We start from the raw sequence: 21,701 nt of genomic DNA on the forward strand, positions 1-21,701 counted from the left end.
TTTTAACGCACAGGAGAAGAACGTTTATTTGACAGCAAAGGTTCCAACGTCGAGAAGAACTTGGACAACCATCTGCAGCTGTTACTGATTCTGGACTTTGGTTTCCAACTGAGAGACCTCGGAGGGAAAAAAGACAAGCGTCAAACAAGCTGAGTGATGGTTCCAACAGCTCCTGCTGGAGCTACCTTCCTCCACCTCAGAGCCACACCCACCTGGCTGTCGATGCACCTGAACTGCCAGCCCCAGCGGGTGTCGTAGAGGAAGGGTCGAAGGTCAAAGCGGTTGTCATCGGGACTGTAGCTCTCGGCGTGGTAGGCCGGTGTCAATGTTGTCATCTTGTGACGGTTGACTGAATACATCCAGAAGAAGTGTTTCACCTTCTGGGCCACCTGTGCAGCAAGCCCAGCGTGGTCATTACTGGGTTCTCCTGGCAGGTCTTCTAAAACCTGGCGACTCCAGCTTGGCTAATAACATATAGAAGAGCCAGAGCGGCAGAGGAGCAGGACACTGACCTCCACAGGTGACAGCAGATCCTTCCACAGGTGAATGAGTTTACAGAACATACTGAAGGGGCCACACATGGAGATCTTCCTGAGCCGTCCGATCACAGACAGCTCCGAGTAGGTCATCTTCATGTCTGCCTGACAAAAGAAGACTTCTGTCAATACAGGGAGGGGGATCCTGAGGACACGGGGATGAGCGGAGCGTCTGAGCCACCCACACGGGCAGCACAGCTACCGCGGACGCCAGAGAAGGTCAAAGGTCTCTGTTACCTCGTCTGTTTGGGACACTTGTCCATCTTTGAGTGGCTCCAGTTCCGCGGTGGGTGGCGCCGTCAGGATGCTGCAGGAGACGACCCTGATGTGACTGGAGAGCTTCAGGACGCGTCATTGAGCGTCCTGACTGCCACCAGCAGGAAACTCACCCTCTCAGGCTGCTCAGCTGGAAGGTCTCGACGCAGTAAAACAGGAAGTTCTTCAGATCCGCCTTGCTGATGCCTCCGATGGGGTTGATGTCAGCACTCGAACAGTCGTACTTTGTGAAATATCCTGTCAGACTGAGCAGAACGTTGTCAACTGTCAGAGGCTGTGCAGGGTTCCCAACTAGCAGCATGTTCTTCTGCTTGAGGGAGCACGGCGGACTCAGCAGCGATACCTCTCATCCACGTTAGCGGAGCCCAGCACCAGCAGGCCACCTGGCCGCCCCCGGGACCACAGACTCAGCTGGGCAAACAGGTAGGCCAGCACCATCCTGACCCTGGCCTGGGGAGACAGGGGGACAGGGACGCGTGTGGAGACAGCGCGGCGTCAGCGGGACCAACCACCAGAGCGACGGAGGCAGAGCCTGAGCGCTGACCTGCACGTTCTGCAGAGCCAGGTTCTCCCTCCGGCTCCCCCCATTCACCCCAAACTGGGGCCACTTCCCAGTGACGGCCGAGAAGATTCCCAGGATGCTCCTGACGGCCAGGTCGATGTTGATGGTCATGTGTGTGCTGAAAACCAGGAAGCACACGCATCAAACACGCAGCAAACACGCAGCAAACACGCAGCAAACACGCAGCAAACAAGCAGCAAACACGCAGCAACACGCATCAAACACGCATCAAACAAGCAGCAAACACGCAGCAAACACGCATCAAACACGCATCAAACACGCAGCAAACAAGCAGCAACACGCATCAAACACGCATCAAACAAGCAGCAAACACACAGCAAACACGCATCAAACAAGCAGCAAACACGCAGCAAACACGCGTCAAACAAGCAGCAAACACGCAGCAAACACACAGCAAACACACAGCAAACACGCATCAAACACGCAGCAAACACGCATCAAACACGCAGCAAACACGCATCAAACACGCAGCAAACACGCATCAAACACGCAGCAAACACGCATCAAACACGCAGCAAACACGCAGCAAACACGCATCAAACACGCAGCAAACACGCAGCAAACACACAGCAAACACGCATCAAACACGCATCAAACAAGCAGCAACACGCATCAAACACGCATCAAACACGCAGCAAACAAGCAGCAAACACGCAGCAACACGCAGCAAACACGCAGCAAACACGCAGCAAACACGCAGCAAACACGCAGCAAACACACATCAAACACGCAGCAAACACGCATCAAACACGCAGCAAACACGCATCAAACACGCATCAAACACACAGCAAACACGCAGCAAACACGCAGCAAACACGCATCAAACACGCAGCAACACGCAGCAAATACGCAGCAAACAAGCAGCAAACACGCAGCAAACAAGCAGCAAACACGCAGCAACACGCATCAACACGCATCAAACAAGCAGCAAACACGCAGCAAACACGCAGCAAACAAGCAGCAAACACACAGCAAACAAGCAGCAAACACGCAGCAACACGCATCAAACACGCATCAAACAAGCAGCAAACACGCAGCAACACGCAGCAAACAAGCAGCAAACAAGCAGCAACACGCAGCAAACACGCATCAAACACGCAGCAACACGCATCAAACACGCATCAAACACGCATCAAACACGCAGCAAACAAGCAGCAAACAAGCAGCAACACGCAGCAACACGCAGCAACACACAGCAAACACGCAGCAAACAAGCAGCAAACAAGCAGCAACACGCAGCAAACAAGCAGCAACACGCATCAAACACGCAGCAAACACGCATCAAACACGCATCAAACACGCGTCAAACAAGCAGCAAACACGCATCAAACACGCAGCAAACACACAGCAAACACGCATCAAACACGCAGCAAACACGCATCAAACACGCATCAAACACGCAGCAAACACGCAGCAAACATGCAGCAAACACGCATCAAACAAGCATCAAACACGCATCAAACACGCAACAAACATGCATCAAACACGCAGCAAACACGCAGCAAACACACATCAAACACGCAGCAAACACAAGTCTTTAATGATTAAACAAACACAATAGAATAACGCAACAGTGCTACTACTACTGCTGCTGCTGTCTCCTGCGTACTCCTGTGTCCCCCGACTGTCTCCTGTATCCCCCGACCGTCTCCTGTATCCCCCGACTGTCTCCTGTGTCCCCCGACGGTCTCCTGTGTCCCCTGACTGTCTCCTGTGTCCCCCGACGGTCTCCTGTATCCCCCGACTGTCTCCTGTGTAGCCCTACTACCCACCTCCCGATCTCTCTGGCCAGGTCTTTGGCCCTGGTCCGCGTGTCCTCGGTGGAGTTTTCGCTGCCCATATAGCAGGTGGTGAAGATGCGGCTGCACAGCTCCCTGGGCTGAGTGGGCCGATAGGTGCTGTCTCCAACCACTCTGCGGACATCGTCCAGAACCTGAGTGTCTGGGAAATGGACAAGGACGTCATGGACACTTGTCAGGATCAGACTGGGGACAAACCTTCCCTTTGAAGCTCATATTTGGTTCACTCAACACTCACTGCCGTCCTCCACCGCCCGGCACAGCAGGACGCAGAGGGAGTGCACGATGCAGGCGCTGGAGGCGCTGTCCACCCCCCCACTCAGGGGCAGCAGGAAACCAGCCTGGACACAATCAGTCGCCCCAGCAAACGTCACCACTGTAACCTGGAGCTTTTCTAGGAGCCAATATTGCACAGGATACCTGTCCACTCCTCCTCAGGTAGTCCCACAGCCAGCAGGCCGGTCCTAGACTGAAGGACAGTTAGTCTCAGCAGCTTGGTACACTGTTCAAAAGAGGTCCGTTCTGAACTGGGTTTGTGTGCACGTTCCGTGGAGATGAAGATGTGCTGCCATCATCCCTTTACTCACCTCCGTGGGCGCTTCTTGTCCTGTTTGATCTTGAAAACATTAGGGAATAAAGTGAAATTCAAAGGGACACACCTGATCTCTTCCTCAGGTGTGTGGAAGCACCACTCTACTGGCTGGTGAACAGGCAGGTGGACGTCATCTACATCAGACAAACTGAAGTTGACTCTGACCCTGTAGCAAGGTTTGGGCTCACTTTCCTGGAAAACAGGAAGATCGGAAGATCACCACTGAATTATTCCTGTAGCAACGGGCTAAAACGTCTCCACTGGATCAAAGCAAACATGTGCAGAGTCTTTTGGGGGGAGCAGGAAGCTTCAGGCCGGGATGGACGAAGGCTCCCATGCTAACCTCCACAACACCTGCAGAATGTCTCCGTCTGCCTTTTGTCTTTCTGCTCTAATGATGGACATTTTTATACTTTGAATAATGATGATTCATCCGCACCTATCAGGTTAGCAAGCTAATAAAAATCTAAATTAGCCCTGCTATTAGCTCACATAGGACCCTGTGATGAAGTGGGGCCTCATCCAGGGGGGTCCTGCCTTCACCCATTGGGGACCCTCCCACTGACCCTCCACTGACCCTCCCACTGACCCTCCCACTGACCCTCCCACTGACCCACCCACTGACCCTCCCACTGACCCTCCCACTGGCCCTCCCACTGACCCTCCCACTGGCCCTCCCACTGACCCTCCCACTGACCCTCCCACTGACCCTCCCACTGACCCTCCCACTGACCCTCCCACTGACCCTCCCAGAGGATGAGGACGTTCTATGACAGGACTCTATGACAGGACACTGACAGGACACTCTATGACAGGACTCTATGACAGGACACTGACAGGACTCTATGACAGGACTCTATGACAGGACTCTAGGACAGGACACTGACAGGACGCTCTAGGACAGGACTCTATGACAGGACACTGACAGGACGCTCTATGACAGGACTCTAGGACAGGACACTGACAGGACTCTATGACAGGACTCTATGACAGGACTCTATGACAGGACTCTAGGACAGGACTCTAGGACAGGACACTGACAGGACTCTATGACAGGACGCTCTATGACAGGACACTGACAGGACGCTCTATGACAGGACGCTCTAGGACAGGACGCTCTAGGACAGGGCACTGACAGGACGCTCTAGGACAGGACTCTAGGACAGGACACTGACAGGACGCTCTAGGACAGGACTCTAGGACAGGACACTGACAGGACGCTCTAGGACAGGACTCTAGGACAGGACACTGACAGGACGCTCTATGACAGGACTCTAGGACAGGACTCTAGGACAGGACACTGACAGGACGCTCTAGGACAGGACTCTAGGACAGGACACTGACAGGACACTCTAGGACAGGACTCTAGGACAGGACACTCTAGGACAGGACCCTCTATGACAGGACTCTAGGACAGGACACTGACAGGACACTCTAGGACAGGACTCTAGGACAGGACACTCTAGGACAGGACCCTCTATGACAGGACTCTAGGACAGGACACTGACAGGACACTCTAGGACAGGACTCTAGGACAGGACACTCTAGGACAGGACCCTCTATGACAGGACTCTAGGACAGGACCCTCTATGACAGGACTCTAGGACAGGACACTGACAGGACATGGTGCTCACCAAGTGTGGATGGTTTTCTCGCCCCCTGTAGCTGCGAACATCCTCCAGATCAAGTGTAGCTGAAATCACTTCCTACAAACACATTTTTCTGAGGTTCAAGAAAAGCATTGAAAATAGCAATAATAATAATAATAATAACAATAATAATAATAATAATATAAAAGGAAATAATAACATGCAACATCCCCCTACCCCCTCCAAAAAGAGCATAAGCTACATAAAGTAACTGTGCCGTCTGTCTGTCTCCCTGCCTGCCTGTCTGTCTGTCTGTCTGTCTGCCTGCCTGCCTGTCTGTCTGTCTGTCTGCCTGCCTGCATGCCTGTCTGTCTGCCTGTCTGTCTGCCTGCCTGTCTGCCTGTTTATTTGTCTGTCTGCATGCCTGTCTGTCTGTCTGTCTGCCTGTCTCCCTCCCTGTCTGCCTGTCTGTCTGCCTGTCTGTCTGCCTGTCTGTCTGCCTGCCTGTCTCCCTCCCTGTCTGTCTGTCTGCCTGCCTGCATGCCTGTCTGTCTGTCTGTCTGTCTGCCTGCCTGTCTCCCTCCCTGTCTGTCTGCCTGCCTGTCTCCCTCCCTGTCTGTCTGCCTGCCTGCCTGCCTGTCTCCCTCCCTATCTGTCTGTCTGCCTGCCTGCCTGCCTGCATGCCTGTCTGTCTGTCTGCCTGCCTGTCTCCCTCCCTATCTGTCTGTCTGTCTGCCTGCCTGTCTCCCTCCCTGTCTGTCTGTCTGTCTGCCTGCCTGCATGCCTGTCTGCCTGCCTGCCTGTCTCCCTCCCTGTCTGTCTGTCTGTCTGCCTGCCTGCATGCCTGTCTGCCTGCCTGCCTGCCTGCCTGTCTCCCTCCCTATCTGTCTGTCTGCCTGCCTGCCTGCCTGCGTTGGTCTGAGCCCTGACCTGTCCTACAGCCTCTGGGGGAGGAGTTACAGGTGTGCTGCGCTGTGATGGACGTGAACATGAAACCCTCCCTGGCCTCGGGCACCAGCCCGGCTGGAGGCGGCTCTGGGCAGATCTGCCCATTGACCATACGTACCACATCGTTGACAGAAAACTGCACCCCCTGAGCAACAATGTCTCCATTGATGGCCACCATGGCACAGCCGTCGTAGTAAACACGGTCGCCATCACAGCCCTTCTGGTTGGCGTAGAGGTAGATCCCTCCGCCCTGTCACACCCACACAACACAATCAACACGCAAAATAATGTCGACTCAGCAGGTCTCCCAACCCAGAGCTCAGTCAGCCACCTGCGTCTTCATCTGAGTCAGGTCAGTATAATGCCTGTATAATATTGATAACATACAGGCATTATATGAGAATTTTGGTTATATTAATCTGGTACTATACTGGTATTACTCTGGTATTAATCTAGTATCACTCTGTTATTATTCTGTTATTACTCTGGTATTACACAGGTATTACACAGGTATTACGCTGGTATTACACTGGTTTTATACTGGTATCACTCTGGTATTACACTGGTATTACTCTGGTATTACTCTGGTATTACTCTGGTATTACTCTGGCATCACTCTGGTATCACACTGGTATTATACTGGTATTACACTGGTATTACACTGGTTTTATACTCTGGTTTTATACTCTGGTTTTATACTGGTATTACTCTGTTATTACTCTGTTATTACTCTGTTATTACTCTGTTATTACACCGGTATTACACCGGTATTACTCTGGTATTACACTGGTATCACTCTGGTATCACACTGGTATCATACTGGTATTACACTGGTTTTATACTCTGGTTTTATACTCTGATTTTATACTGGTATTACCCTGGTATTACTCTGTTATTACTCTGGTATTACTCCGGTATTACACTGGTATTACACCGGTATTACACCGGTATTACTCCGGTATTACTCCGGTATTACACCGGTATTACACCGGTATTACTCCGGTATTACACCGGTATTACACCGGTATTACTCTGTATTACACTGGTATTACACTGGTATTACACTGGTATTACACTGGTATTACTCTGTATTACTCTGGTATTACACTGGTATTACTCTGGTATTACACTGGTATTACACCGGTATTACTCTGGTATTACACCGGTATTACTCTGGTATTACACTGGTATTACACTGGTATTACTCTGGTATTACACTGGTATTACACCGGTATTACACCGGTATTACACCGGTATTACTCCGGTATTACTCTGGTATTACTCTGGTATTACACTGGTATTACTCTGGTAATTATAGTTGCATTCTGAGGACCAAAATCCGCTCCTGATTCATTAGTTAGGTCACAAATACTTGAACAGGTACCTTGCTGGTTGCCGACCTGATCAGGTTGACTCGTGATTCGGCTTTGCGGAGCTCGTGGTGGCTGGCTGAGGAATTGGTGAAGATCTCAACACCGTCCTGGCTCATCTGAATATGGGGGCTTGAATATGGGGCAAAGAGATCAAGTCAGGCTAGTTCCAGGAAAGGCCAGTTCCAGGAGAGGCCAGTTCCAGGAAAGGCCAGTTCCAGGAGAGGCCAGTTCCAGGAGAGGCCGAGGATGTCCAAGTGCAGGATGCTTTTACCTTCTTGGGCTCCAGAGTTCTGCACAGATTTCAGTGCCAATGCAGGTGTCTTTGGTGGAGAGAACACAATCCCCAAATGGCACCGTCTCCTACAGAAATCAGAGACAAAAAGGGTTACCCATAGCAACCGATGGTCCCCAGTGGTGAGACGAAATGCCTTTACCTGTCCTGTTGTTTCCTGGATCATCCTAGGAAGGACGTAATCCTCAACCTTCCTAAAGGAACAAAGCAGAAAGAAGAGCCTTCAGGACCGAGTGTTCACACACGTGCTGCAACTACAACAGCTATAAACGCTGCAACTACAACAGCTACAAACGCTGCAACTACAACAGCTACAACGCTGCAACTACAACAGCTACACGTGCTGCAACTACAACAGCTATAAACGTTGCAACTACAACAGCTACAAACGCTGCAACTACAACAGCTACACGTGCTGCAACTACAATAGCTACAAACGCTGCAACTACAACAGCTACACGTGCTGCAACTACAACAGCTATAAACGTTGCAACTACAACAGCTACAACGTTGCAACTACAACAGCTACAAATGCTGCAACTACAACAGCTACACGTGCTGCAACAACAACAGCTATAAACGCTGCAACTACAACAGCTATAAACGCTGCAACTACAACAGCTACAAATGCTGCAACTACAACAGCTACAAACGCTGCAACTACAACAGCTACAAACGCTGCAACTACAACAGCTATAAGCGCTGCAACTACAACAGCTACAACGCTGCAACTACAACAGCTACAAACGCTGCAACTACAACAGCTATAAACGCTGCAACTACAACAGCTACAAACGCTGCAACTACAACAGCTACAAACGCTGCAACTACAACAGCTATAAACGCTGCAACTACAACAGCTACAAACGCTGCAACTACAACAGCTACAACGCTGCAACTACAACAGCTACAACGCTGCAACTACAACAGCTACAAACGCTGCGAATGAGCAGAGCCAGAGCGCTCATGAGCTGAGGGAGCCTTTTATGAGCTCACATCAAAGACAGCAGTGGGGCTGGTGGACCAGTGGGAACACAACAGGGGCCACCAAAGACCTGCACCACCCGGCAGGCCGGGCCAACAGCCCAACTCTGGTGCGGTCCGCCAGTCGTTTCCATGAGATACGGAACATGGACCAAGGCAGCGAGCAGGGCAACAAGGTGCACGTGAGTGTGTGAATTCAGAACCTATAGCTGAAAATGGGAGGATCTCATCAGGTGCAGCACCTCAGGTGGTTCCATGGGGAGAACCAGCGCAGCTCTCGGTAGTTCCCATTGTTGGCCATCTGCATTTTGGGTCTGATCAGCAGGATCTTTCTACACAAGAGGGGGTTTAAAAGTTGGGCATGAACATCAGCACATCAGGAAAACTGCAGATCCGTTATTCCGGCCCTGCTTTACCTGTTCAGGAACAGGACCCGGCAGTTGTAGCGCACGTTGTGATGCATGACGGGCCTGAACACAACAAGCAGCACAAGGTTGACGACAGCTCAGGAGACGGAGTATGGTCAGAGACGGGACTGGACGGTGGGACTTGCACCTACATTCCTACATCGCAGATGATGTCTTCAGTGACAGGAGACTCCAGGAGCTCCTTCAAGACCTGGAAGCTGTGGAGCAACGTGTCGGACTCGTAGAAGTGGTCTGCACAGCCGTAGCCACTGTGAGAAATGGTGCAAACCCAGAGTCAAAAAGACGTCCAGAGCAACCGACAACCCATCTGTCCAGGTGTGCTCCTGAGTTACTGTCCCCCCACTGGACACACAGCCAAGGTCCTCCCGTCCCACCTTATCTCCAGCTCTGGCCCCAGTCTGTATTTGGCTCCCCGGGACTTTGCAATCTCAATACCTGCAGGGAGAAACCAGCCAGTAAAGTTAGGGAGAAGCAGCTCGTCACGTCGACCGATCAAAGACGCCCCCCACAACGGGTTAGCTTCCTGAGCATCTTGGGTCTGGTGGACCCAACAGATCTTTGGGAATTACCACAAATCTATGAAGCAAAGTCCAGTCAGTGAAACGACTTCCTGTTGTTGGAGCCTTTAGACCATGTGGTCAGCAGCGATAACTGCCCCCCCCCCCACCCCCAGTCACAGCTGGAGACATGCGCGCTCTCCTGAGAACCTTCATGGACCTCCTGTAGAACAGCCTTTGGTTCTACAGGAGCACTTCAGTACACAGGTACACAGCTCCAGTCCACAGGTGTTCTGTTACCTTAGATCAAGCACAGAGCAGGGGGGACTGGTGCACACTGGTGCTTGGACGTGTGAACTTCTGGAGTTCACATTTCAGTGTCCATACTTTCCCTCCACCACTGCTTCTGCTGTCACCAGCTGAGGTGAAATGCATTGTGGGATCCCGACACTGTCCACACCAGTCACACCTGTCTAACGTGAGGAAATGGGCGGGGCAAGTACACATCCTGGGACTTGGAGTGTACTTGGAAGCACTTGCTTACTTGATAAGACACGCGAGACAGGCACGTTTATTGACACGTGACACGTGTGTTATATACATTTAGTCCCAGAATGCACTGCGCAGACAACAATGGCGACCTCTATAGGTCAAAACTATATCAAAGATTCGAGACTTTCGTAAGTTTTCAGAATTGTGTAGTCGGCAGAAATAACGCGTCACCAAACGCGGACTTTAGCAGATTCGGACAATCACACCGGATCATGTTCGTCGGTTGTGTCTGTGAGCCCAGAGTCGTCGACGGCGCAGGTTTTAATCAACTCGGTCGCAACTGAAACACTCACTCTGCAGGATCCTCCTCAAGTTTCCTTCAAAGTCCAGAGCCCACTGGTTCAGAGAGCAGGTCGCTACAGTCACCTTCCGTCCCATCGTGTGGCTCTAATGGACCCACTGTCGAACTACAGGAGCTCCGCTGAGTGTTAAACTTTAGTCGGTGATTTCGCTGTAACAGACGGTGAAGAAGGGGCTGCGTCCACCCGAGCGGTGATTGGTTGGAATCACTGTCAACAAGACCCAATCAGAGGCGGAGACGGAGGGGACACTTCCTGGTTGGCTTAAAGTAAACACGCTACAGCAAATCAGAGGCGAAGACGGAGGTGAACACTTCCTGGTTGGCTTAAAGTAAACACGCTACAGCCAATCAGAGGCGGAGACGGAGGGGAACACTTCCTGGTTGGCTTAAAGTAACACGCTACAGCCAATTAGAGGCGGAGACGGAGGTGAACACTTCCTGGTTAGTTTAAGTAAACACACTACAGCCAATCAGAGGCGGAGACGGAGGTGAACACTTCCTGGTTGGCTTAAAATAAACACGCTACAGCCAATCAGAGGCGGAGACGGAGGGGAACACTTCCTGGTTGGCTTAAAGTAAACACGCTACAGCCAATCAGAGGCGGAGACGGAGGTGAACACTTCCTGGTTGGCTTACATTAAACACGCTACAGCCAATCAGAGGCGGAGACGGAGGTGAACACTTCCTGGTTAGTTTAAGTAAACACGCTACAGCCAATCAGAGACGGAGACGGAGGTGAACACTTCCTGGTTAGTTTAAGTAAACACGCTACAGCCAATCAGAGGCGGAAACGGAGGTGAACACTTCCTGGTTGCTTAAAGTAAACACGCTACAGCCAATCAGAGGCGGAGACGGAGGTGAACACTTCCTGGTTGGCTTAAAGTAAACACGCTACAGCCAATCAGAGGCGAAGACAGAGGGGAACACTTCCTGGTTGCCAAAAGTAAACCGCTACACAGCCAATCAGAGGCGGAGACGGAGGTGAACACTTCCTGGTTGGCTTAAAATAAACACGCTACAGCCAATCAGAAGCGGAGACGGAGGGAACACTTCCTGGTTGGCCAAAAGTAAACACGCTGCAGCCAATCAGAGGCGGAAACGGAGGTGAACACTTCCTGGTTGGCTTAAAGTAAACACGCTACAGCCAATCAGAGGCGGAGACGGAGGGGAACACTTCCTGGTTGGCTTAAAGTAAACACGCTACAGCCAATCAGAGGCGGAGACGGAGGTGAACACTTCCTGGTTGGCTTACATAAACACGCTACAGCCAATCAGAGGCGGAGACGGAGGTGAACACTTCCTGGTTGGCCAAAAGTAAACACGCTACAGCCAATCAGAGGCGGAGACGGAGGTGAACACTTCCTGGTTGGCTTAAAGTAAACACGCTACAGCCAATTAGAGGCGGAGACGGAGGTGAACACTTCCTGGTTGGCTTAAAGTAAACACGCTACAGCCATCAGAGGCGAAGACAGAGGGGAACACTTCCTGGTTGGCCAAAAGTAAACACGCTACAGCCAATCAGAGGCGGAGACGGAGGTGAACACTTCCTGGTTGGCTTAAAGTAAACACGCTACAGCCAATTAGAGGCGGAGACGGAGGTGAACACTTCCTGGTTAGTTTAAGTAAACACGCTACAGCCAATCAGAGGCGGAGACGGAGGTGAACACTTCCTGGTTGGCTTAAAATAAACACGCTACAGCCAATCAGAAGCGGAGACGGAGGGGAACACTTCCTGGTTGGCCAAAAGTAAACACGCTGCAGCCAATCAAGGCGGAAACGGAGGAACGGAGGTGAACACTTCCTGGTTGGCTTAAAGTAAACACGCTACAGCCAATCAGAGGCGGAGACGGAGGTGAACACTTCCTGGTTGGCTTACATTAAACACGCTACAGCCAATCAGAGGCGGAGACGGAGGTGAACACTTCCTGGTTAGTTTAAGTAAACACGCTACAGCCAATCAGAGGCGGAGACGGAGGTGAACACTTCCTGGTTGGCTTAAAGTAAACACGCTACAGCCAATTAGAGGCGGAGACGGAGGTGAACACTTCCTGGTTAGTTTAAGTAAACACGCTACAGCCAATCAGAGGCGGAGATGGAGGTGAACACTTCCTGGTTGGCCAAAAGTAAACACGCTGCAGCCAATCAGAGGCGGAGACGGAGGGGAACACTTCCTGGTTGGCTTAAAGTAAACACGCTACAGCCAATTAGAGGCGGAGACGGAGGTGAACACTTCCTGGTTAGTTTAAGTAAACACGCTACAGCCAATCAGAGATGGAGACGGAGGTGAACACTTCCTGGTTGGCCAAAAGTAAACACGCTACAGCCAATCAGAGGCGGAGACGGAGGTGAACACTTCCTGGTTGGCTTAAAGTAAACACGCTACAGCCAATTAGAGAGGCGGAGACGGAGGTGAACACTTCCTGGTTAGTTTAAGTAAACACGCTACAGCCAATCAGAGGCGGAGACGGAGGTGAACACTTCCTGGTTGGCTTAAAATAAACACGCTACAGCCAATCAGAAGCGGAGACGGAGGGGAACACTTCCTGGTTGGCCAAAAGTAAACACGCTGCAGCCAATCAGAGGCGGAAACGGAGGTGAACACTTCCTGGTTGGCTTAAAGTAAAACGCTACAGCCAATCAGAGGCGGAGACGGAGGTGAACACTTCCTGGTTGGCTTACATTAAACACGCTACAGCCAATTAGAGGCGGAGACGGAGGTGAACACTTCCTGGTTAGTTTAAGTAAACACGCTACAGCCAATCAGAGACGGAGACGGCGGTGAACACTTCCTGGTTGGCTTAAAGTAAACACGCTACAGCCAATCAGAGGCGGAGACGGAGGTGAACACTTCCTGGTTGGCTTACATTAACACGCTACAGCCAATCAGAGGCGGAGACGGAGGTGAACACTTCCTGGTTGCCAAATGTAAACACGCTGCAGCCAATCAGAGGCGGAGACGGAGGTGAACACTTCCTGGTTAGTTTACGTAAAAACACGCTACAGCCAATCAGAGGCGGAGATGGAGGTGAACACTTCCTGGTTGGCCAAAAGTAACACGCTGCAGCCAATCAGAGGCGGAGACGGAGGGGAACACTTCCTGGTTGGCTTAAAGTAAACACGCTACAGCCATTAGAGGCGGAGACGGAGGTGAACACTTCCTGGTTAGTTTAAGTAAACACACACTACAGCCAATCAGAGGCGGAGACGGAGGTGAACACTTCCTGGTTGGCTTAAAGTAAACACTACACAGCCAATCAGAGACGGAGACGGAGGTGAACACTTCCTGGTTGGCCAAAAGTAAACACGCTACAGCCAATCAGAGGCGGAAACGGAGGTGAACACTTCCTGGTTGGCTTAAAGTAAACACGCTACAGCCAATCAGAGGCGGAGACGGAGGTGAACACTTCCTGGTTGGCTTAAAGTAAACACGCTACAGCCAATCAGAGGCGGAGACGGAGGGGAACACTTCCTGGTTGGCCAAAAGTAAACACGCTGCAGCAGCCAATCAGAGGCGGAAACGGAGGTGAACACTTCCTGGTTGGCTTAAAGTAAACACGCTACATACAGCCAATCAGAGGCGGAGACGGAGGTGAACACTTCCTGGTTGGCTTACATTAAACACGCTACAGCCAATCAGAGGCGGAGACGGAGGTGAACACTTCCTGGTTGGCCAAAAGTAAACACGCTGCAGCCAATCAGAGGCGGAGACGGAGGTGAACACTTCCTGGTTAGTTACGTAAACACGCTACAGCCAATCAGAGGCGGAGATGGAGGTGAACACTTCCTGGTTGGCCAAAAGTAAACACGCTGCAGCCAATCAGAGGCGGAGACGGAGGGGAACACTTCCTGGTTGGCTTAAAGTAAACACGCTACAGCCAATTAGAGGCGGAGACGGAGGTGAACACTTCCTGGTTAGTTTAAGTAAACACACTACAGCCAATCAGAGGCGGAGACGGAGGTGAACACTTCCTGGTTGGCTTAAGTAAACACGCTACAGCCAATCAGAGACGGAGACGGAGGTGAACACTTCCTGGTTGGCCAAAAGTAAACACGCTACAGCCAATCAGAGGCGGAAACGGAGGTGAACACTTCCTGGTTGGCTTAAAGTAAACACACTACAGCCAATCAGAGGCGGAGACGGAGGTGAACACTTCCTGGTTGGCTTAAAGTAAACACGCTACAGCCAATCAGAGACGGAGACGGAGGTGAACACTTCCTGGTTGGCCAAAAGTAAACACGCTACAAGCCAATCAGAGGCGGAAACGGAGGTGAACACTTCCTGGTTGGCTTAAAGTAAACACGCTACACAGCCAATCAGAGGCGGAGACGGAGGTGAACACTTCCTGGTTGGCTTAAAGTAAACACGCTACAGCCAATCAGAGGCGGAGACGGAGGGGAACACTTCCTGGTTGGCCAAAAGTAAACACGCTGCAGCCAATCAGAGGCGGAAACGGAGGTGAACACTTCCTGGTTGGCTTAAAGTAAACACGCTACAGCCAATCAGAGGCGGAGACGGAGGTGAACACTTCCTGGTTGGCTTACATTAACACGCTACAGCCAATCAGAGGCGGAGACGGAGGTGAACACTTCCTGGTTAGTTTAAGTAAACACGCTACAGCCAATCAGAGGCGGAGACGGAGGTGAACACTTCCTGGTTGGCTTAAAGTAAACACGCTACAGCCAATTAGAGGCGGAGACGGAGGTAAACACTTCCTGGTTAGTTTAAGTAAACACGCTACAGCCAATCAGAGGCGGAGATGGAGGTGAACACTTCCTGGTTGGCCAAAAGTAAACACGCTACAGCCAATTAGAGGCGGAGACGGAGGTGAACACTTCCTGGTTAGTTTAAGTAAACACGCTACAGCCAATCAGAGGCGGAGACGGAGGTGAACACTTCCTGGTTGGCTTAAAATAAACACGCTACAGCCAATCAGAAGCGGAGACGGAGGGGAACACTTCCTGGTTGGCCAAAAGTAAACACGCTGCAGCCAATCAGAGGCGGAAACGGAGGTGAACACTTCCTGGTTGGCTTAAAGTAAACACGCTACAGCCAATCAGAGGCGGAGACGGAGGTGAACACTTCCTGGTTGGCTTACATTAAACACGCTACAGCCAATCAGAGGCGGAGACGGAGGTGAACACTTCCTGGTTAGTTTAAGTAAACACGCTACAGCCAATCAGAGGCGGAGACGGAGGTGAACACTTCCTGGTTGGCTTAAAGTAAACACGCTACAGCCAATTAGAGGCGGAGACGGAGGTGAACACTTCCTGGTTAGTTTAAGTAAACACGCTACAGCGCAATCAGAGGCGGAGATGGAGGTGAACACTTCCTGGTTGGCCAAAAGTAAACACGCTGCAGCCAATCAGAGGCGGAGACGGAGGGGAACACTTCCTGGTTGGCTTAAAGTAAACACGCTACAGCCAATTAGAGGCGGAGACGGAGGTGAACACTTCCTGGTTAGTTTAAGTAAACACGCTACAGCCAATCAGAGATGGAGACGGAGGTGAACACTTCCTGGTTGGCCAAAAGTAAACACGCTACAGCCATCAGAGGCGGAGACGGAGGTGAACACTTCCTGGTTGGCTTAAAGTAAACACGCTACAGCCAATCAGAGGCGGAGACGGAGGTGAACACTTCCTGGTTAGTTTAAGTAAACACGCTACAGCCAATCAGAGGCGGAGACGGAGGTGAACACTTCCTGGTTGGCTTAAAATAAACACGCTACAGCCAATCAGAAGCGGAGACGGAGGGGAACACTTCCTGGTTGGCCAAAAGTAAACACGCTGCAGCCAATCAGAGGCGGAAACGGAGGTGAACACTTCCTGGTTGGCTTAAAGTAAACACGCTACAGCCAATCAGAGGCGGAGACGGAGGTGAACACTTCCTGGTTGGCTTACATTAAACACGCTACAGCCAATTAGAGGCGGAGACGGAGGTGAACACTTCCTGGTTAGTTTAAGTAAACACGCTACAGCCAATCAGAGACGGAGACGGAGGGGAACACTTCCTGGTTGGCCAAAAGTAAACACGCTGCAGCCAATCAGAGGCGGAAACGGAGGTGAACACTTCCTGGTTGGCTTAAAGTAAACACGCTACAGCCAATCAGAGGCGGAGACGGAGGTGAACACTTCCTGGTTGGCTTACATTAAACACGCTACAGCCAATTAGAGGCGGAGACGGAGGTGAACACTTCCTGGTTAGTTTAAGTAAACACGCTACAGCCAATCAGAGACGGAGACGGCGGTGAACACTTCCTGGTTGGCTTAAAGTAAACACGCTACAGCCAATCAGAGGCGGAGACGGAGGTGAACACTTCCTGGTTGGCTTACATTAAACACGCTACAGCCAATCAGAGGCGGAGACGGAGGTGAACACTTCCTGGTTGGCCAAATGTAAACACGCTGCAGCCAATCAGAGGCGGAGACGGAGGTGAACACTTCCTGGTTAGTTTACGTAAACACGCTACATACAGCAATCAGAGGCGGAGATGGAGGTGAACACTTCCTGGTTGGCCAAAAGTAAACACGCTGCAGCCAATCAGAGGCGGAGACGGAGGGGAACACTTCCTGGTTGGCTTAAAGTAAACACGCTACAGCCAATTAGAGGCGGAGACGGAGGTGAACACTTCCTGGTTAGTTTAAGTAAACACACTACAGCCAATCAGAGGCGGAGACGGAGGTGAACACTTCCTGGTTGGCTTAAAGTAAACATGCTACAGCCAATCAGAGACGGAGACGGAGGTGAACACTTCCTGGTTGGCCAAAAGTAAACACGCTACAGCCAATCAGAGGCGGAAACGGAGGTGAACACTTCCTGGTTGGCTTAAAGTAAACACGCTACAGCCAATCAGAGGCGGAGACGGAGGTGAACACTTCCTGGTTGGCTTAAAGTAAACACGCTACAGCCAATCAGAGGTGGAGACGGAGGGGAACACTTCCTGGTTGGCCAAAAGTAAACACGCTGCAGCCAATCAGAGGCGGAAACGGAGGTGAACACTTCCTGGTTGGCTTAAAGTAAACACGCTACAGCCAATCAGAGGCGGAGACGGAGGTGAACACTTCCTGGTTGGCTTACATTAAACACGCTACAGCCAATCAGAGGCGGAGACGGAGGTGAACACTTCCTGGTTGGCCAATGTAAACACGCTGCAGCCAATCAGAGGCGGAGACGGAGGTGAACACTTCCTGGTTAGTTTACGTAAACACGCTACAGCCAATCAGAGGCGGAGATGGAGGTGAACACTTCCTGGTTGGCCAAAAGTAAACACGCTGCAGCCAATCAGAGGCGGAGACGGAGGGGAACACTTCCTGGTTGGCTTAAAGTAAACACGCTACAGCCAATTAGAGGCGGAGACGGAGGTGAACACTTCCTGGTTAGTTTAAGTAAACACACTACAGCCAATCAGAGGCGGAGACGGAGGTGAACACTTCCTGGTTGGCTTAAAGTAAACACGCTACAGCCAATCAGAGACGGAGACGGAGGTGAACACTTCCTGGTTGGCCAAAAGTAAACACACTACAGCCAATCAGAGGCGGAGACGGAGGTGAACACTTCCTGGTTGGCTTAAAGTAAACACGCTACAGCCAATCAGAGACGGAGACGGAGGTGAACACTTCCTGGTTGGCCAAAAGTAAACACGCTACAGCCAATCAGAGGCGGGGAAACGGAGGTGAACACTTCCTGGTTGGCTTAAAGTAAACACGCTACAGCCAATCAGAGGCGGAGACGGAGGTGAACACTTCCTGGTTGGCTTAAAGTAAACACGCTACAGCCAATCAGAGGCGGAGACGGAGGGGAACACTTCCTGGTTGGCCAAAAGTAAACACGCTGCAGCCAATCAGAGGCGGAAACGGAGGTGAACACTTCCTGGTTGGCTTAAAGTAAACACGCTACAGCCAATCAGAGGCGGAGACGGAGGTGAACACTTCCTGGTTGGCCAAAAGTAAACACGCTACAGCCAATCAGAGGCGGAGACGGAGGTGAACACTTCCTGGTTGGCTTAAAGTAAACACGCTACAGCCAATTAGAGGCGGGCGGAGACGGAGGTGAACACTTCCTGGTTAGTTTAAGTAAACACGCTACAGCCAATCAGAGGCGGAGATGGAGGTGAACACTTCCTGGTTGGCCAAAAGTAAACACGCTACAGCCAATTAGAGGCGGAGACGGAGGTGAACACTTCCTGGTTAGTTTAAGTAAACACGCTACAGCCAATCAGAGGCGGAGACGGAGGTGAACACTTCCTGGTTGGCTTAAAATAAACACGCTACAGCCAATCAGAAGCGGAGACGGAGGAGGGGAACACTTCCTGGTTGGCCAAAAGTAAACACGCTGCAGCCAATCAGAGGCGGAAACGGAGGTGAACACTTCCTGGTTGGCTTAAAGTAAACACGCTACAGCCAATCAGAGGCGGAGACGGAGGAGGTGAACACTTCCTGGTTGGCTTACATTAAACACGCTACAGCCAATCAGAGCGGAGGCGGAGACGGAGGTGAACACTTCCTGGTTAGTTTAAGTAAACACGCTACAGCCAATCAGAGGCGGAGACGGAGGTGAACACTTCCTGGTTGGCTTAAAGTAAACACGCTACAGCCAATTAGAGGCGGAGACGGAGGTGAACACTTCCTGGTTAGTTTAAGTAAACACGCTACAGCCAATCAGAGGCGGAGATGGAGGTGAACACTTCCTGGTTGGCCAAAAGTAAACACGCTGCAGCCAATCAGAGGCGGAGACGGAGGGGAACACTTCCTGGTTGGCTTAAAGTAAACACGCTACAGCCAATTAGAGGCGGAGACGGAGGTGAACACTTCCTGGTTAGTTTAAGTAAACACGCTACAGCCAATCAGAGATGGAGACGGAGGTGAACACTTCCTGGTTGGCCAAAAGTAAACACGCTACAGCCAATCAGAGGCGGAGACGGAGGTGAACACTTCCTGGTTGGCTTAAAGTAAACACGCTACAGCCAGCCATTAGAGGCGGAGACGGAGGTGAACACTTCCTGGTTAGTTTAAGTAAACACGCTACACCAATCAGAGGCGGAGACGGAGGTGAACACTTCCTGGTTGGCTTAAAATAAACACGCTACAGCCAATCAGAAGCGGAGACGGAGGGGAACACTTCCTGGTTGGCCAAAAGTAAACACGCTGCAGCCAATCAGAGGCGGAAACGGAGGTGAACACTTCCTGGTTGGCTTAAAGTAAACACGCTACAGCCAATCAGAGGCGGAGACGGAGGTGAACACTTCCTGGTTGGCTTACATTAAACACGCTACAGCCAATTAGAGGCGGAGACGGAGGTGAACACTTCCTGGTTAGTTTAAGTAAACACGCTACAGCCAATCAGAGACGGAGACGGCGGTGAACACTTCCTGGTTGGCTTAAAGTAAACACGCTACAGCCAATCAGAGGCGGAGACGGAGGTGAACACTTCCTGGTTGGCTTACATTAAACACGCTACAGCCAATCAGAGGCGGAGACGGAGGTGAACACTTCCTGGTTGGCCAAATGTAAACACGCTGCAGCCAATCAGAGGCGGAGACGGAGGTGAACACTTCCTGGTTAGTTTACGTAAACACGCTACAGCCAATCAGAGGCGGAGATGGAGGTGAACACTTCCTGGTTGGCCAAAAGTAAACACGCTGCAGCCAATCAGAGGCGGAGACGGAGGGGAACACTTCCTGGTTGGCTTAAAGTAAACACGCTACAGCCAATTAGAGGCGGAGACGGAGGTGAACACTTCCTGGTTAGTTTAAGTAAACACACTACAGCCAATCAGAGGCGGAGACGGAGGTGAACACTTCCTGGTTGGCTTAAAGTAAACACGCTACAGCCAATCAGAGACGGAGACGGAGGTGAACACTTCCTGGTTGGCCAAAAGTAAACACGCTACAGCCAATCAGAGGCGGAGATGGAGGTGAACACTTCCTGGTTGGCCAAAAGTAAACACGCTGCAGCCAATCAGAGGCGGAGACGGAGGGGAACACTTCCTGGTTGGCTTAAAGTAAACACGCTACAGCCAATTAGAGGCGGAGACGGAGGTGAACACTTCCTGGTTAGTTTAAGTAAACACACTACAGCCAATCAGAGGCGGAGACGGAGGTGAACACTTCCTGGTTGGCTTAAAGTAAACACGCTACAGCCAATCAGAGACGGAGACGGAGGTGAACACTTCCTGGTTGGCCAAAAGTAAACACGCTACAGCCAATCAGAGGCGGAAACGGAGGTGAACACTTCCTGGTTGGCTTAAAGTAAACACGCTACAGCCAATCAGAGGCGGAGACGGAGGTGAACACTTCCTGGTTGGCTTAAAGTAAACACGCTACAGCCAATCAGAGGCGGAGACGGAGGGGAACACTTCCTGGTTGGCCAAAAGTAAACACGCTGCAGCCAATCAGAGGCGGAAACGGAGGTGAACACTTCCTGGTTGGCTTAAAGTAAACACGCTACAGCCAATCAGAGGCGGAGACGGAGGTGAACACTTCCTGGTTGGCTTACATTAACACGCTACAGCCAATCAGAGGCGGAGACGGAGGTGAACACTTCCTGGTTAGTTTAAGTAAACACGCTACACAGCAATCAGAGGCGGAGACGGAGGTGAACACTTCCTGGTTGGCTTAAAGTAAACACGCCTTTTGCCAATTAGAGGCGGAGACGGAGGTGAACACTTCCTGGTTAGTTTAAGTAAACACGCTACAGCCAATCAGAGGCGGAGATGGAGGTGAACACTTCCTGGTTGGCCAAAAGTAAACACGCTGCAGCCAATCAGAGGCGGAGACGGAGGGGAACACTTCCTGGTTGGCTTAAAGTAAACACGCTACAGCCAATTAGAGGCGAGACGGAGGTGAACACTTCCTGGTTAGTTTAAGTAAACACGCTACAGCCAATCAGAGATGGAGACGGAGGTGAACACTTCCTGGTTGGCCAAAAGTAAACACGCTACAGCCAATCAGAGGCG

General features: G+C 51.3%; 1 protein-coding gene across 5 annotated transcripts; it reads right to left on the reverse strand.

The window, feature by feature from the left end:
• On the reverse strand, positions 1–10,949 carry nadsyn1 (NAD synthetase 1). 5 transcript variants are annotated; one of them, XR_008947944.1, is made up of 21 exons: positions 10,743–10,949; positions 9,775–9,835; positions 9,532–9,648; positions 9,389–9,442; positions 9,215–9,304; positions 8,131–8,182; positions 7,968–8,056; positions 7,708–7,825; positions 6,442–6,573; positions 5,421–5,492; positions 3,854–3,978; positions 3,615–3,663; positions 3,433–3,535; positions 3,168–3,336; positions 1,357–1,492; positions 1,156–1,262; positions 926–1,057; positions 774–843; positions 513–641; positions 213–349; positions 1–108 (listed from the first exon to the last, which is right to left on the reverse strand). XR_008947944.1 is itself a non-coding variant. In XM_057020482.1 (21 exons), the coding sequence occupies exons 1-21, from the start codon at positions 10,825–10,827 to the stop codon at positions 82–84; spliced, it is 2,094 nt and encodes a 697-aa protein (XP_056876462.1). In that variant the 5' UTR covers positions 10,828–10,948; the 3' UTR covers positions 1–81. The 5 variants fall into 5 exon arrangements, 2 of the variants coding, with proteins under 2 accessions (XP_056876462.1, XP_056876454.1); XR_008947942.1 differs by having other exon boundaries at positions 1–117; XM_057020482.1 differs by having other exon boundaries at positions 213–389; positions 10,743–10,948.
• Positions 10,950–21,701: the final 10,752 nt, after the last annotated feature.

This window comes from Takifugu flavidus, chromosome 2 (assembly GCF_003711565.1).
Source record: "Takifugu flavidus isolate HTHZ2018 chromosome 2, ASM371156v2, whole genome shotgun sequence".
Lineage (NCBI taxonomy): Eukaryota > Metazoa > Chordata > Actinopteri > Tetraodontiformes > Tetraodontidae > Takifugu > Takifugu flavidus.

What these genes read in the sequence shown, in the direction of transcription:
- nadsyn1 (XM_057020474.1), bottom strand. Translation starts at nt 10,827, where the DNA reads ATGGGACGGAAGGTGACTGTAGCGACCTGCTCTCTGAACCAGTGGGCT. An exon ending in GGGCCAGAGCTGGAGATAAG is followed by an intron (nt 9,649 to 9,774) that starts GTGGGACGGGAG and finishes CATTTCTCACAG; the next exon opens with TGGCTACGGCTGTGCAGACC. An exon ending in TCAGGTCGGCAACCAGCAAG is followed by an intron (nt 6,574 to 7,707) that starts GTACCTGTTCAA and finishes TGGGTGTGACAG; the next exon opens with GGCGGAGGGATCTACCTCTA.